The 17,215-nt window shown below is 35.8% G+C and overlaps 1 protein-coding gene across 1 annotated transcript in view; it reads left to right on the top strand.

Moving 5' to 3' along the window:
* Window positions 1–16,844, top strand: part of CYTIP (cytohesin 1 interacting protein) — a 32,374-nt gene extending 15,530 nt beyond the window's left edge. Inside the window, exons 4-8 of the mRNA XM_004608116.2 lie at window positions 896–998; window positions 1,266–1,359; window positions 4,934–5,003; window positions 13,447–13,513; window positions 15,668–16,844. Of these exons, the coding sequence (XP_004608173.1) occupies window positions 896–998; window positions 1,266–1,359; window positions 4,934–5,003; window positions 13,447–13,513; window positions 15,668–16,134 (801 nt within the window). The 3' untranslated portion in view covers window positions 16,135–16,844. The remainder of the gene's footprint in view (window positions 1–895; window positions 999–1,265; window positions 1,360–4,933; window positions 5,004–13,446; window positions 13,514–15,667) is intronic.
* Window positions 16,845–17,215: the final 371 nt, after the last annotated feature.

The following is a 17,215-nucleotide window of genomic DNA, read 5'->3' as shown; positions in this document are numbered from 1 at the left end:
TATAATGAGTACCTTAACTTGATAGAAGCACATGGGGATTTTTTTTATCTTTGCTTTTGGCCAGACTGTTTTATCTTACTAATAAATAATACAATCATGTTAGCATCAAGTGGTCTTTCCTGCTTGCTAGTTTGGGATTGTAATGTCTTGAGGTAGTCTTATTCCTCTTTCTTACTCTAAGCAGATCATTTTTATGAAGGAGACTGGCTATCAATTGGTATTGGAAATTGATTCAGGAAAGTTTCCCAATTACTCTTTGTACCTAGGTATCATTCCAATTACAAGGCCTCAATAATAGCACAGTGGGTAAGGCGTTTGCCTTTCATGTGGGCAACTTGGGTTTGATTCCTCTGCCCCTCTCAGAGATCCAGGCCAGTCACTGGGAGTATCTTGTCCCCATGGCAGACCCTGTCAAGCTACCTGTGGCGTATTTGATATGCCAAAAAGAGTAACAACAAGTCTCACAATGGAGACATTACTGGTGCCCGCTCGAGCAAATCAATGAGCAAGGGGATGACAGTTATACAGTGATACAGTGATACCTACGTATCCTACCACTTAAGGTAATAGATGTACTTTTTTACAAATGAACCGGTGAGTATTTAGGGCAGGCATACTGGAGAGCATTCAGAAAGGAAGGTCTTGATGTGGTTTTTTACAGATTGTTTTGTTTCAGGGAGACACTTGGCAGTGCTTGGGGCTTATTCCTGGCTCTGTACTCTGGAATCGCTACTGTCTGGAGGACCATTTGTGGTGCTGGTGATTGAACCTGGGTCAGTGCTTGCAAGGCAAGCACTCTTACCAGCAGTACCATCCCTCCAGCCCCAATTTGGTGTTTTATTGTTTTTTGTTTCGTTTTTTTTAAGTAGTAATTATGTCTGCCTTTACTTTACAGACATGCAGGTTCCAGACCCAGAACCCCTGCTCCTCAGAGACATGTACTCTGATCTGCAAGATTCAGGAGTGTAGTCCAGCACACTATGCAGGCCTAAAAGCTGGTAACTCATTATTTTTTATCAAGTTTGGAAATATTTAACTAGCCAGAAAAAAAAATTTAGCATTGAAGTCGGGACATAATTGGGTCATTGAATTTTCTCAACTTCTTTTTGTTGCTAAGTTTTGATGGGCCTTGCTCTCTCTCTGTCTCTCTCTCTCTCTCTCTCTCTTTATATATATATATATATATATACATGTGTAGATAAATAGATATAGATATAAAGAGAAATATTTAACTGCTTGAACATTCATTTTTTTCTATGTTCTAGGTGATGTCCTTGCAAATATCAATGGTGTGAGCACAGAAGGCTTTACCCACAAGCAAGTTGTTGACCTGATCAGATCATCGGGAAACCTGCTAACGTAACTATTCATTGGCTTCCTGTGGGGCTTAAGAATGTTGAGGTCTCTCATAAAGCCTGTTGAGTGAGGAGACTTTTGTTCAGGATCACAAGAAGAGAGGCAGTGTGCCACAGCTTGGGGATTTGGTACAAAGTTGGTTTTTTTTTATCAGTTCTTTTTGTTTCTCAAGGTTTCCTCAAACATAAACACAGTATCAACATCTGAAGCAAAAGGACATCAATCAGTGGCCCAAACTTCTGTGTGGGCGGATTAACATGAAAACATTAACATGAAAACTTTTATTTATGTTGAATTCAATTAAACTGGCACATGTTCTTTTTGGACAAAGAGGAACTGATCCAATTTTAATGGTTGATATAATCGTGTGGTTAGAACAAATGAAAGTTCAAAAAGGCTGATTTTCCCCCATTCTTATACCTCAAACCAGTTTTTTTTTGTTTGTGTGTTACATATATTTGGAAAGAATAATTTCTGTTTAATATTCTCTTCCCTGCAACACATGCAACTATTATTGCAAATTTGCTGATGTGACATTGGCTTCCCCAAACAGAGTTGATATTTCTCTATATCATCCCTAAAACTTAATAAGACCTTAGCATTTATTAAAAGATGGAATTTTCTTATTCATTAAAATATTTGTTGAGCAAATACTATGTTTCTGGCTCTGTAATAGGCCCAGGGAAGGCAGATAAAGACTCTCTCAGTGCTTTATGAATTTCAGAGATGGATAAGAAAAGCCTGTCAAAATAAGTAATTTTGATATTTCAGTTATTGAAAGCTGCTACAAAGAAAGTAAAATGAGGAATGGGATAGAAAATTGAAAAAAGTGTTTTTAAGGAGAGGATTTTTTTTGTTTTAATAAAAAAATTAAGACACTGTGATTTGCAAAGCTGTTCATAACAGAATTGTTTCACACATACAATGCTGCAACATCAATTCTACCACTACTGTCCTGGGGGTCCTTGTCATCCCCTAATCTGCCTCCTTGGCAGGCATATATGAATTTATTTTATATTGCTTGCTCTAAAAAAACTTGAATAAATAAATCATTTTAAAGAAAACCCAAAACTGTGTGAAGAGGGCACAGTGTAGGTGGCTAATTAAGATATGCTACAAATGAATAAAGACAGAGAGAGCGAAAGAGAGAGAGGAAAAGTGCCTGCCAAATCAGAAGATAAATCCACAAAAGTCAGTTTGTAATGATAAATTACTATACGATATTAACTTATGTTAATAAAAAATGAAAATCATTTAATACAATATATTACACTGCCTTTTTGAAAATCTGAAGTCTAAATGAAGAAATGGGATGAGAATATAAACTTCTGGTGGGAATATTTCAGGTGAAGAGCAAGATCTCTAAGTTCTCAAAAAGAGCTTAGTACATCCAAAAGATAGAGAACAACCCCAGGTAGTTGTTAGCTTGTGAATTATAGAGCATTTAATAATGGAAATAAAGACAGTCCGCCAGGGGTCTCATCAGCATGCTAGGTAATTCAGGTTTTATTTGAATTAAGCTGGGCTCTGCATTTTCTCAATAATTGTTCAGAGCCACCTAGTGACATTAGTTTTATGTCTATTTATAGATAAACTGAAGCTTAAATAAGGGCTTAGTTGAGAACAACTGCCTAGTAAGTGACAGGGCTGGCATTTGACCACCTGCTTCAGATCCCAGAATCTGTTTCTTTGAGCTGTACCAAATTACTTGCACACGGCTGATAAGAAACCTTCTGAATGCTCTTTAGCGATTAAAACTAGTCTTAAAAGGGAGTTTGGGTGTGTGTGAGGTAGTGCTGAAAGATCACTGATGGTGGTAAACAACTGAGGCCAACTCTATGAATTCTACAAGTTTGGGGGAAAGGCAGGGTGTGTGCCTGTTTGGATATGGGTGGTGGCAGGATGTTTTTGCTTTAGAGAAACCTGAATCTAAAAAGTAGAAGTTAGAGACCAAGAAAAAAAAGTGGTTAGAATCAAAAGTTTTATTTAAAGTATATGAAGAGAGAAAGAGAGAAAACTGCCTGCTATAGAGTTGGGGTGGGAGCGGTAGGGGAGGGGCAGAGGGCAGAAGGGAAACTGGGGGCATTGGTGGTGAGAAATGTGCACTGCTGAAGGGAGAGGTGCTGGAACACTGTATAACTGAGACCCAATCAGCATCAACTTTGTAACTCTGTGTTTCACTGTGATTTTTTAAAAACCCAAAAATGTGGGCACACTGTGGGTGGCTAATTAAGGAACATAACTGTATCACTGTCATCCCGTTGCTCATCGATTTGCTCGAGCGGACACCAGTAACGTCTCCAAGTGAGACTTGTTACTGTTTTTGGCATATTGAATATGCCACGAGTAGCTTGCCAGGTTCTGCCATGTGGGCGGGATACTCTTGGCAGCTTGCCGGGCTCTCTGAGAGGGACAGAGGAATCAAACCCGGGTCATCCTCATGCAAGGCAACGGGCCTACCCGATGTGCTATCTCTCCAGTCCAGTGCAGGCAAATAGAAATGTGTACAATAATGGATACCTTTGGTTTTTACTTATGTACATTTATTGCCAGAATAAGACAGATCACACAGGAGTCCTATTAAAAGAGTTTCACAAAAGTCCTTACTTGCAGTCAAAATCACCCTATGAAAAAGCATCTTAACTTATTATCACCTCATAATTTTATGAATGATGGCTAGAGGAAATGCAAGAAAACTCACACTCCACTTTTAATTCTCTTACTTCACTTAATACCTTAAAAACACCTTGCATTTTTGTAAATCATTATAGTTTATTTATCAGAAACATATTGGCAAGTGTGTTTGAACAAATACTACAAAAATGCTTAGAACCATTATTCATGAAGTTATCTTACTCTGGTAACTAAGTAGTAATCCAAATAGAGCTTTATAATTTGAGCTCACAAAACATCATTGAAAGTTAAACAATATTTAAAAAAAACTTTAGTATATATAAGGAAAAACTTATCATGAAATTGGTAATTCTAGAATAAAATTTGTAAAGGCTTAGATATGACAGGATTGTATGAGTATATTTATCTAATAGCAGGATTGTACTATTTCTTCTAGTTCTAAAATTTATAGAGGTAAAAGTTCCTAGAACGCTAAAAGAGAAAGGATGCTTTTCCTCTTTCAAGAAATAGCATGTTCTATCTCAAAGTGTCTGTTGTTTTTATTAGCCCACAGCCTTAGCAGTGTCTAGAGTCTGGCTTATAGTGGTTCTTCAATAAATATTCATTAAATGAAAGAACTCATGAAAATAGATTCTAGAAGAGAACAATGATAGTTACCATCTAGTGACTTCTATAAATTAAGCTATTACTTGGAAATTAACCAGAATTGTTTTTTAGCCACCCTCTCAAGAGGAGGATTTTTTTTTAATTTTAAGTATAAATGTTGTCACAAGATTTGAATGAAGGTCCAGATACTATAAGTGTAATGAGACTAGCAACATTTGTGCTGCATTTTAAGTATAATCTGTGCTCAAGTATAGTACTTTGTAAGATATAACCTGTTTGAAAGAATCACTTATGCTATTTCCTGTCCCCCCCGCACTTCTTTTAAATCTTGAAACAGGATAGAGACTCTTAATGGAACAACAATTCTCAAAAGAGCAGAGCTTGAAGTCAAGCTGCAAAATTTAAAGGTAATTTAATTTAATAAAGTGAGGCACGTTTTTCATTCTTGAATGTGTGAGTGGTAGAATAAAGATCTATTTGAGGAATCGAGGTAGCCCTTGAGGATGAAAAGTCTTGATAAGTCTAAACTACTGAGTTATCAAAAGCCACCCAATTACCTTTGCAGGAATATTAAATTCAACATACTAGTGCAAAATCACTCTCTTCCTTCCTCCTTCTGTGTCTATGAGACTTAAAAAGGCAACAGGAAGGCATATTGCTTCAAGGACTTTTCATTAATGCACCTGTGATTTCTCTTGATTTACATTTTGTGTGGAAAAAACCAGAGAGGAGGAACTAGACTTTTGGTTATTTTCCCAAGTGGTGCACGTGTCTGCAGCAGGGCCTGGAATTTTTGCTTTTCCATTTTCCTTCCCTGTGTCCTTTCATTCTACCTTGTTTTTGCTTTTAAAACCATGCCCCTCTCCTCCAGTGGCTGTCTTTCTTTTGTTTGTTTGTTTGTTTGTGTTTGCTTTTTTTGGCTCACACCCGACGTTGCACAAGGGTTACTCCTGGCTCATGCACTCAGGAATTACTCCTGGCCGTGCTCAGGGGACCATATGGGACACTGAGAATCGAACCCAGGTCGGCTGCATGCAAGGCAAAAGCCCTACCACTGTGCTATCACTCCAGCCCCCTCCAGTGGAGGTCTTTGAACCTGCTTTTATGAGCAAACACCCAGTTTTAAAGATGTGAACATATTCTATGAGGGTATGGACAATTCAATACATTTGATAAACATTCTTTAGGATGGCTTCTTGATGCTCCTAAAAGTCTTCAGTTTGCTAGTCTGAGGAGGCTCTGCCATGTCCTGGAGGCCAGATCATTACATGTGAGTCTCAGTCCAGCCCTACAGACCCTTCCTTCAACCCCAACTGCACTCCTCCTCCCAGAGCACCAATCTGCCTTGGCAGCCATGTCTGAGCAGGAATTGGGAGGCTTATGTGGTCATTTGAAAGCTTCCTTTAAGGAAAGATGCTCTTTCAATTAGCATATTCATGAGGGTGGAGTTACTGAATTTCTATTTTATCCGACAGTTTTTTTCTCCCCCACGTTTAATTAATTCATCAGCAAGCCCTGTTCTCTTCCTTGTCAACAAAGGTTTTATACTGTCACCATTCTGTTTATCCTTTTGATCTAATTTTAAATCAGTTTGTAAAATTCCTTGGGGGAAACAATCATATATTCAGTTGTGGTAGAAATTGAATCACATTTGTAAAGTAAGTGGTAGAAGTTCACATCTTGATGGTTTTAATTTTTTTGCTTCTAACATTCAATTTTGAGCTTTTCATTCAGGTCTTCTATATACTTAAAAGACTTTCTTGTAATTTCTTCATTTTTACATATCCCTTATTATATTTATTCTTAAATGGCACCTAGTATTTTATGCTATTAAAACCTTTATTTTTATTTTTTCAACTGCTCCCTGATATTGATTTTTGTGCAAATTTTAAATCTAGTAGACTCCTTTCCTTATGCAATCCTAATAGTTATTGTAGATTATCTTACACTTTTTATATAGAAAGAGCACTTAAAGATACAGTTTTGTCTTTCTTACCAACATTTTGCTTTTGTTTTTGTTACCATACCCATCAATATCCTGTATTGCTCTTGGCTTTGATATCATGTATCATTTCTGACAGAACTCTGGGAATTATATATGGTGCTGGGGACCCAACCCAAGTTTGGCATGTGCAACTCAAGCACCTTACCTGACTTTAAAAGAAATATCTTGAATATTGCATTTTTTGATAAGTTAATGGAATTTAATGCTACATTTACCTTCAAAAATTGTCCAAAGGTTACTTTGTATTTTCAAAAGTGGGCTCATCTTTTAAAAAGAGAACTAAATTTTCAGTCTTTTGTTAAAAATAAGGTAAAAAAATGTAAACATAAACTAGTGATGTTATTTAAAACATAAATAAGTTCAAGATTCAAGGAATAAAAATTCCTTTATACAACAAAATTTTATGCTTCAAAAAATTCTACTCTTTAAATTTAATTTAAATGAAATCTTAACATATGATACGTCTATACTTAACTATTATTTTAATTATGAAAATATTTTATTTATTTTATACAAATATAAAAAATTGTCCACTCCCTGATAATCTGGAGGATCTTAAAATGCTTTAAATGTTGATTTAAGACACCATCTTCCTTGTCATTGTTTACATTTAGGTTTGCAGTTTTTAAAAATTAAGAACATAGTTTTTTGTATAAATATTTGTTAGTAAAAAGATAATAACTTGTTAAATTTTTGTGTTTACTGTTGTTTCTTTAATTTTATGCCTTCTTGTGATGTATTCCTAGGTAAATGTAAGACAATCTTCATTGAAAATTAATTTTTATTTCACTGTTACTATTGAAATAGACCTCTGCTAAGCAACTGAGTTATTTTGAGTTGATGTTTTGTTCCCTTAGCACTTCAAGTGTATTACTATTTTGATATCTTTTGTTTATGGGGGAGCACCAGATTGTTTATCCCTTGAGGTAGTGTCATTTTCTATATTTTCCTCCAAATATTTTTAGTTTCCTTATTTCAGACTGAATTTTATAATGCATCCAGAAATAATATTTTCATTTTATATTTTCCTTAACAATGCTAAGTTGTTCTTAGTACCATTTTATTTATTTATAGTCTCTTATATTTGAGTTGTATTTCCACCAATTGACCTATAATAAAACCTCTATTGTCAAACAAGTTCCATATATGGGACTCCTTATAGAGATCCATCTGTCAATTTGTTTATCTGAAACTCACTTGTCATATCCTTGCAATAAATCTTTATTGCTGCTTGAGTAAACCTTCCGGGGGGTTGCTCTTATTTTTTTTTTTAATAAGTCTATTCAAGTTTTGGTATCAGATTGCCAAGATTCATCAATGTGGGTGTTTTGACTGTTATCACATGGTATGTGTGTAGGTGTATATATGGGAGAGATTTGATTTCTATATGATATTGAGTTTTCTTAGGCAATCTCACTGTATTAAATATTTAAGAGAATCAGAATTCTATTCAAGTAGATTATATGTATTTTTTTTGGGGGGGGGGCAGCCTACTAAGCAGCACTCACAAGGCCCAGAGGCCTCTGCTGTGTGGTTGGATGCAAGGTTCTGAGTTAGTGGAGCTGCTCATGACCTGTGGTGCCATTAACTGTGTTACTGGGCAGCCTCCAGGGCTATGCCCTGTGATACTCTGGGGCCAGTGGTGCTAGGGTTTGAACCCTGCTTCCTGTGTATTCCTGTGTATATATGCCTGCTGGTGAGCTATCTCTTTGAACTCCACCCTGCGAACATACACACACATACCTTTTCTTAAGAGTATTTTCTTTAAAAGAGTAAATGGTTTGATTGAGGTAATAGATATATAAAACAAAGGTGTCTCTGCTGTAATTTTTAACATCTTGCTAAAAACTCTAATTTAAAAAAATTTTTGCCTGTTGATGATCTTTGTCTTTCCAGAAAATTAATAACTATATCTTGAGAATTCATTAAGTTCTTTATCTCACTTTACCACACTAACCAGGACCTGTAATGATAAATAGGAAATATTTAGCATCCTTATTTTGTTCCTGATGTGAAAGCCAATTCTTCTAATTTTTTCTAATAGGAATGAAGAATCTCTTGGAGTATATTTTGTAGATTAAGAAAGTCTTTTAAATATCAAGTTTCCTGCTAGTTTTAGTAATTCTTAGATATTAAATTTTGTGAACTTTTCCCTATATTTTAAAGATGGCTTCTATTTATTTTTTTAAAAATCTGTCATTGTGGTGACACTTAAAATTTTCTTATATAGAACCCCTATGCTTTTTAACAGAAACCCATCCTAGTCCTAATTTATAAATATTTTTTATGTTTGTAGGTGTTATTTGCTGACAGTTTCTTTAGATATTTTTTTGAGGTTAGCATCATTTCTCACACTGTACCTGTATCTTCCCCTTTCCCGCCACTTAGGCTACCTTTAATTTTGCTATAAAGTTTACTAGACTATTTGCATATGTTGGGTAATTCCCCATTTTGTTCTCTGATAGAATTCTTGTAATTCTAGCTTAATCATCAGTGCTTTAGGTCTTTGATGGAAATACTTTGAAACTACTGTTTTAGATTCTTTGTTAGTTTTAAGGTTGATCAAACTTTTTTTAAATTTTGATTTATTCTTTGTTGTTTTGTTTTCACTTCTACCATTTTTTATACCTTGTCTTATTTTTGTTGGTAATTCCCTCAAAAGGAGTTTCTGACTTCAGAGTAAATCAGTATTTTACTGATACAATGTTTTGTCAAAGGGGTCTTCCTAGTGGTATTCATATCCCAGGACACTCCTGTAGAGACTCTGCATTGTGGTGAAGGCCTGATGGTTAAGTGTTCAGACCCAAGTGTGTTGAAAGAAGTCAGGGTCACCCCTGGGTACTGGAGGGAATAATTAACTAGTAGAGGGATTGAATTGTACACCTTGAGCCATTATCTTAGACCCGTGAAACAAAATTTGATTTTTTTTACTTACTTTGTTCTATTTTGTCTTTATAGTTCAACCACAATATGATTGGTATCTAATAGTTTCACCACAAAATGATCATTTTGTATTAATTTTTACTTTATATAATCTCTAAGTTTATACTGTTTAGAATTAGTAGTGTCCTTTCAACCTAAGGACTTGTGACTTCAATTTAGAAAAACTATCAACTTGATCTCTTTGAATTTCACATTCATGCTTCTTGGTTTATTAGTTATTCTGAAATTCCTGTTAGATATACAGTAGTCTCTTTATTTACTTCTTCCTTGCTTTTCTCAAACTTTGTATCACTATCTTTTTGTGTTCTTTAAAAATTCCTAATATCATATTACGAGGATGTAAGATGTGTTTTCTAGAGAATGTTTTTGTTCTAATAGATTTTAATAAATAAATTTTTTATTTCCAAGTTAATTTCCTACTTGTTCTTTTATTTCTTATTTTGTTCTTTTAAATTTCCATTTCTTTTTTGAGCATTGATCTTATTTCACTTTTACTGGACTTAAAATATTTTTTATTTCAAAGCAATGCCTGGACATTTATTAATTGTCATTTTATCTGGAAAGAATTTTTATATTGATTAGTCTGGGTGCTCTCCCTCTGAGGGTCAGAGAGTGTGCTACTTGATATAGTTTACAGCACAGCATTTGTGCATGTCTTCCCCTCTACAGTTTTAGGGGCTGCAAGAGCTCTCAGTAGCAACTTTTTTCAGTCTTCTTTATTTTTTTTTTGGTGATAGAGCGTCAGCTGAGATTCTTTCACACAGAAAACTTAATTTTATCTTTTGTATTAGATAACTGCATATAAATTACAAATCCTCTGAACATTTCAGCTCCTCTATTCTTCTTTCTGCATTTTAAAATCAGCTGGAGTCAAAAGAATGAATCATTTTCACACTTCTATTTCATTTATTATCTTGAAATAATGTAATTGAAATAATGAAATAATGTAATTCCAATTCATTTCTTGACCCATAAATGTTAGGACCTGACCTTTAGTCAAGGTCATTCTAACTTCCCCTTCATACAATGACCTTTAGTTTGTGCGTCTTCTGTAAGTGTTCTTCCAAGAATATAGGGCTTCAACCTTTTCTTAAGAAACAATGGCTCATTTTAAGATTGTTTTCAGGGATTCCCTTTTTTTGTGATTTATGATTCAAATATTTAACATGAAAAAAGAAAACCCCCTAGGCTAGCTAGGAGAGCAAGTTTGAAACCCAGCTCTGAGATTTACAGGATGTAGAGATCTTGAGGTTTCTGCAATATTGAATGAAACTTTATGTTCTAGCTTGGAATTTTCTAGGACAATTAGGACAATTGAACAGCACAGTATCTGTGAAAACACTATAAAAGTATATAGTGTCATAGAAATGTTCAGCTATCTCTTGTGTAGATTGAAAACATTGAGTGTGTATTTGGAGACACTCCAAATTGTGATAGTTGAGTGTCATTTCAGAAAGTTCTTTCCTATATTTATCCAGCCAATAATTGAGCAGCTGTTATGAATAGGCTCTGTGCCATGCACAGTAAGGTGATGTAAACTTGTATTGCTGATTTCACAGATGCTATAATTTTCTTCTGAAAGTGAGAGGTTACATTTGTCCAAATATGCACTTGAGATGCTAACAAAAGGCAAAAATGTGGCTGAGTAAAATAGGAATGCTTTAGTAAATCTCTTAGTTACCTGGAAACACTGACTCATATATATATGTATATATACGTATATATATACATATATATACGTATATATACATATATATATATATTTGATCTAACTGATTTCATAATTAAATGCTTGGGCATGATCAGGCCAAAGCAACAGAGTTTATATTTTTAAAACCAGTATTTTCACAAAAATCATCTATTTGGCTAGCATTGGCTTTGCATTTCTGTGAGTAAGGGCACTTCCTTTTGCTTTTGTATTTAGCTAATGTTTTTTTAAACCACACCTGTTTTAGTCAGGGTTTGCTTCTGGCTTTTTGCTCAGCAATCTCCCCTGACCCCTGACAGTTCTCAGGGGACTGTTTATAGTGCAGAGAATAGAACCTGAGTCTGTCACATGCAAGGCAAGTGCCTTACCTACATACAATCTCACTGGCCCTCCTGTAACTAGTTTTGACTTTCAATCTGTCCTTGCTTTCCCTTTTCTCCTGTAGGAGAAAAATATGTACAAAAAATAAGAACAGGCTTGGTATACTTTGCAAATTCTTCCTAGTCCTTCTATTTTCTGGGTCTCTTTACTGGACTTCCAAGTGACCATGGGTGTATGCAGGCAAAAAGGAGAGTAATTAAGGTAGCTGAGTAGTCTGAAACCTACATAAGACAACATTATATACTATATTACAGTGTAGAAAGAATACAAAAATGAGTGAAACTTTTTATCACTTTTTATTGCTTTGATTTATTACTTGCACATTGTGTCCATTGTGTCCCTAACCATAAAATTCCAGCTGCTAAATGTTGCTGTTATCAAGTCTTGGAAAAGCCAGCCTCGTGAAAGTTCAGTATCTGGACTGAGGAACTAGTCATTTCCCTTAAGTACCTAAATGACATTTACACAGTGTTAATATTTTCTTGTGTTCTTAAGCTACTCCATGTAAAATGTACTCTATTTTCTCTTCCTTTTTTACCTTCACCTGTCCTTTCTGGACTGCATCTTATAAAGCTCTGCTGGTTTCCAACAATGTTGTCTTTCCTTTAGAGAAAGTGTTCATTGGCAAATCTGAGCTGTGATTGTCTGGTGGATTTGCTATACGAACTCATGAGACCAAAGAAAGAGTTGGAGAGTACAGCTGCTAGGGTGCTTGCCTTGCTTTGATCAACCCAGGTTTAATCCTGGGAGGATTCATAGAGTCCTCTGAGCCTCAAGAGTGATCTCTGAGCACAAATCTAGGAGTAATCTGTGAGTACAACTGAGCATTCCCCCAAACTAAAGTAAATACACAAACAGATGCCAAGGAAAGGGGTGAACAGAAGATAGCAGACAGGCAAGAAAAAGAGTCTTGTCTGTCTTGTCAATGACCAACTTCCTGTTTTGTTTTAGCATCCTATTCCCTCAGTCCTGTCAGTGGGATTTTCTAGGGCTTACTATTGAAGCTGTCTCTTATCCCCAATTTGGGCTGCTTCACTGTGCACTGGGTCAGCTGAAGAAAGGGGTTGTTAAAAAATCAGGGAACTTAGTTCTGTTCTAAGTTTGGTCCTTGAAGACTTTCAGAACAGGCGTGCTTTCCGATCTTTGTGTGGAAAACAGATTTTTTCTAAAAGAAAAGACTCAGGACTTCAGGTTTATAGACTGTTAATTTTACTGACTGATAATTTACTGAATTCAATCTCAACATTTTAATCTACTATGCCCATTTAGTTCTCATAGTCCTGCAATTTTGGTGTCATTATTGTTTTCATCTTGCAACTGGCGAAAACCTAGCATGTAAATCCTTGCCTAAACGGCTACTACCTGGATATAAACCTAATCAATTTGGTTCTATCATAAGTTTAAAAGTAAAAATACAATGCTGAAGACATAGTTAAGAAAGTGGAGTTCATGCTATCATACCTAGATTTAATTTCTGACACTTCATTTTCTCCAAGCGTTGGTGAGAACAACCCCTGAATACTAACTAAGCCGGAGTAACCCCAAGTTCTGCTGGATGCCTCCTCACCACACCAATTTATAGCCAAGTTTTCTCTCCTATTTTTGAAGAATGTGTGTTGTTATTATATCTTGAGAAAATAGTATATTAAATGTCCTTTTTTCATTCAGGAAATCTTTCAAATGAATGGTAGGGGTAGTTCATGCCAGAATGAAAAGAGAAAAAAAAAAACAATGACAAATATCAGCACCAAGAAAAAAATTGCTATCTTCACTTGAATTTCCTATTATTTAAGGGTGTTTTTCTTTTTTGCAGCAAACCTTGAAGGAAAAATGGGTGGAGTACAGATCTCTGCAGTTACAGGAACAGCGACTGCTTCACGGTAAATGCAATTTCCTGTTCAGAAACCACACTTAAATTCATTTCATTTTAGTATTTCTGCCTCTAACTTGTTTTGAGATGACAATTGTTACAAGAAAAATTTGTCTAGCATGAATCAAAGATACTAGTCCATGTTTTTTAAACATGATCTTTGGAGTTACCTGTGATTTTAGAGGAGGAATAGTCACACTCCATGTATGTGAAAATATACAAATAAACACATGTACACATGCTTGAAAAGGTTCTTGGAACTTTGTCCTATTTTTGTATTACTCTAGCTAATGTAATTTGAAGTCTCTGTACATCCATGATGCTTGGTGGGCTACGTGGTACTGGGGATCAGACTAAAGTTGCCTAAATGTGGGCATGCATCTTAACCCATGTACTAGCTCTTTAGTCCCCAAATTAACTCATTTTAAGACTGATGCTGCATCATTTTTTAAACATTAACAGAGGTATTTTAGTTTACTCTTTCTAGATTATAATAAATACACATGCATGAAATTCTTTAAGACAGTCACTCTCTGATTGGAAGAACTCATCAACTGTTCTTAAGATGAAATAAAATAGGGTGTACTTTATTTTTTTTTATTCCAGAGATGATTGCAATCTTTCTATGTCTGTCTCTCTCTTTCTGACTCATTTCACTTAGCATGATACGGAGACTAACACCCAAGAATAGTAGAAATAAGTACCAGGCAGTTGGCTCCATGGCTTGGAAGCTGGCCTCACATGCTGGGGGAAAAGGCAGTTCAGATAGAGAAGGGAACATCAAGTAAGCTGTGGTTGGAGGACCTGCTTCGGGAGGGGAGATGCGTGCTGAAAGTAGACTATAGATTGAACATGACGGCCACTCAATACCCCTATTATAGACCACAAAACCCAAAAGGAGAGAGAGAGAACAAAAGGGAATGCCCTGCCACAGAGGTGGGGTGGGGGGGATAAGATTAGGGGGTGGGAGGGATATTGGATTCACTGGTGGTGGAGAATGGACACTGGTGGAGGGAGGGGTGCTCGAACATTGTATGATAGAAACACAAGTACGAAAATGTGTAAATCTGTTACTATACCCTCATGGTGATTCACTAATTAAATAAATAAATAAATTAAAATAGGGTGTACTGCATTAGGACTAGGTATTGCATAGATGGCCATATCAATATTTTTGTTAAATTAAAACATAAACAATCTCTTTATATTGTCAACCAAAGATATAAGAAAGCACTGTAGATAAGTAACCAGCATAAATTAAAAGCATTTCTGAGTGCTTTGAAGCAGTGACCTAATTATGTCATGCTCAAGATGGGAAATACTCCCAACAGCACATCAGACAACTCAAATAATACAGTAGTAAGTGGAATATGGACACTATGTTAGTGTGTGATTAAAATTTGAATTTGGAAAGCCCAGATGTAGGTTATAAAAGGGTCATGAAAAATTAAGCTAAACAGGTAAAATTTGATTCCTTAGAATGAATCATTACTTACTTGTGGGTAGATATTTTGTTTTAACCTAACATCATTCCTAAGCAGTTAAATATTCTAAGAAGAAACTTATAATATTGAATCTATGTTTTAAGTCCTTGATTTGTCCATAATGGTTATATAAAGCCAGGTTTTACAACTATTTTCCATATACTTATGTTGGTGTACTAAGAACTTTGCAATCATGTAAAAATATCAGTAATTAGAAATCAGAGAACCTTGGACAAAACCAATATGATAGCATTTCCCTATGAATATTCTTTGTAACTCTATTCTGAAAAAAATTTAAATAAAAGGCTGAAAGATTACTGAAGTTTTAAAGATGTTCCTTTTGGAAATCCCAAATTAAATTGACATTTTGTCAAAGAGGGTAGAACTGTTCTCAAATAAACAATCTTGTTTAAATTAATTTAATCTAAAAGAACTGTTTTCATGACCATGAGATGTTTTAAATGTAGGAAACCAAGAGAGAAAGTTTATCAAATAGGCTCATATACATACACACTCTCATTTTCAGGACTTAGTGAACAATGTTATTCTTTCTTCCTTCTTGTGCCCTTTGAGGAGAAATTTTGAAGGGAGTCATTTACACAGAGTGAGGGATGTTCAGATCTATTTACAAGGAGGGAACTATGTCCATTCCATCGTAATCTGTGTTCTTTGCATTCTAGGTGATGCAGCTAACCTCCCAAATTTGGAAAACATGGAAATAGATGAATCGGCTTTGCTTGGAAATCTACCTGGGCCAACCGCAGCCTTCCTAGACCGGCATAGATTATCCAGTGAGAGCAGCTGCAGGAGCTGGCTCAGCTCCATGACGATAGACAGCGAGGACAGCTATCAGACATGTATGTCTGAGGACTCCAACAGGGGAGCATTTAGCCGCCAGACAAGCACAGAGGACGACTGTTTTGTCCCCAAGGATGTGGACGATGTTCTGAGGAGGTCTTCTTCCAGGAGAAACCGGAGCATTAGTACTGCCAGCAGTGGGTCCATGTCCCCGTTATGGGAGGGCAGCTTCTCCAGCATGTTTGGGACTCTGCCACGGAAAGGCAAACGAGGAAGTGTGAGGAAGCAGCTCTTAAAATTTATCCCGGGTCTTCACCGCGCAGTGGAAGAGGAAGAAAGTCGCTTTTAATACATTCTAGTGTCCTTTGTGTTAGTTTATTTCACAAACGTTGCAAGATTCAATTAGATCAGCTCTGCCCAGCTTAGTGGCATTTCAGATAGATTGCAACACTGACATCCTATTTCATCATAACAGTGACCTTTATTAAAATTTTTTATCATTAGTGTTTTTAAAAATCGTTTTCCAACTAGATCAACTCAAGCTCTAAAATGACACTAGGGGAATTAAGTAATGAGGTTAAATATAAATTGACCCAAGATTTTGTTGTTTCTAATGTTGCCTGTGAAGGCAGGAATCATATTTATTTTATAGACTATGTATAAAATTGAGAATTTTTTTGCCAGTTCTGTAAGGTGGTAATAATAATGATTATATTATTTGAGAGTATTTTTCTGGTTATTTGGCAAGTTCTAAATAGGTTTGGTGTTGGAATTAAGTGCATGAGAAACTATCGTTAATAGTATAGTAAACCACAATCTCAATTAAAAAATTAAATTGAAAAATAGTAAATTTTATGTTTAAGTTCAGTAGCATAAGGGAAAGCTCACTAATAGCCTATTTAAAATACTTCTGCTCAGGGCAGGAGAGAGAACTCTAAGGGTTGCATGCAAACTTTGCATGTAGGAGGTCATGTTTGATTTCTGCCACTCTGTAAGACCTGAGCACCATTCAAACATCTACTTCTGTTCAAATCTATGAAGAATTATAAACAAAGATGATCACCAACCATTTCTTACATCTGTGGGAGCATTAAAGCAGGGAGAGTTGGATTTTATGCAAGTCTAGTGAAATAAACATCATGAAATCCGTAGAAAGATTTTTTTTTTTTTTTTTTTTTTGCTTTTTGGGTCACACCCGGCGATGCACAGGGGTCACTCCTGGCTCATGAACTCAGGAATCACCCCTGGCGGTGCTCAGGGGACCATATGGGATGCTGGGATTCAAACCCGTGTCGGCCGCGTGCAAGGCAAACGCCCTACCCGCTGTGCTATCGCTCCAGCCCCCGTAGAAAGATTTTTAAGGTGCATGTTGAGAAAGATGGTAATCAGGTGCTGTTTAAAGAATACCTAAGCCAAATAGGTGGGGATGT

This window comes from Sorex araneus, chromosome X, assembly GCF_027595985.1.
Source record: "Sorex araneus isolate mSorAra2 chromosome X, mSorAra2.pri, whole genome shotgun sequence".
NCBI lineage: Eukaryota > Metazoa > Chordata > Mammalia > Eulipotyphla > Soricidae > Sorex > Sorex araneus.
This window is presented reverse-complemented; position numbering and strand designations above follow the sequence as displayed.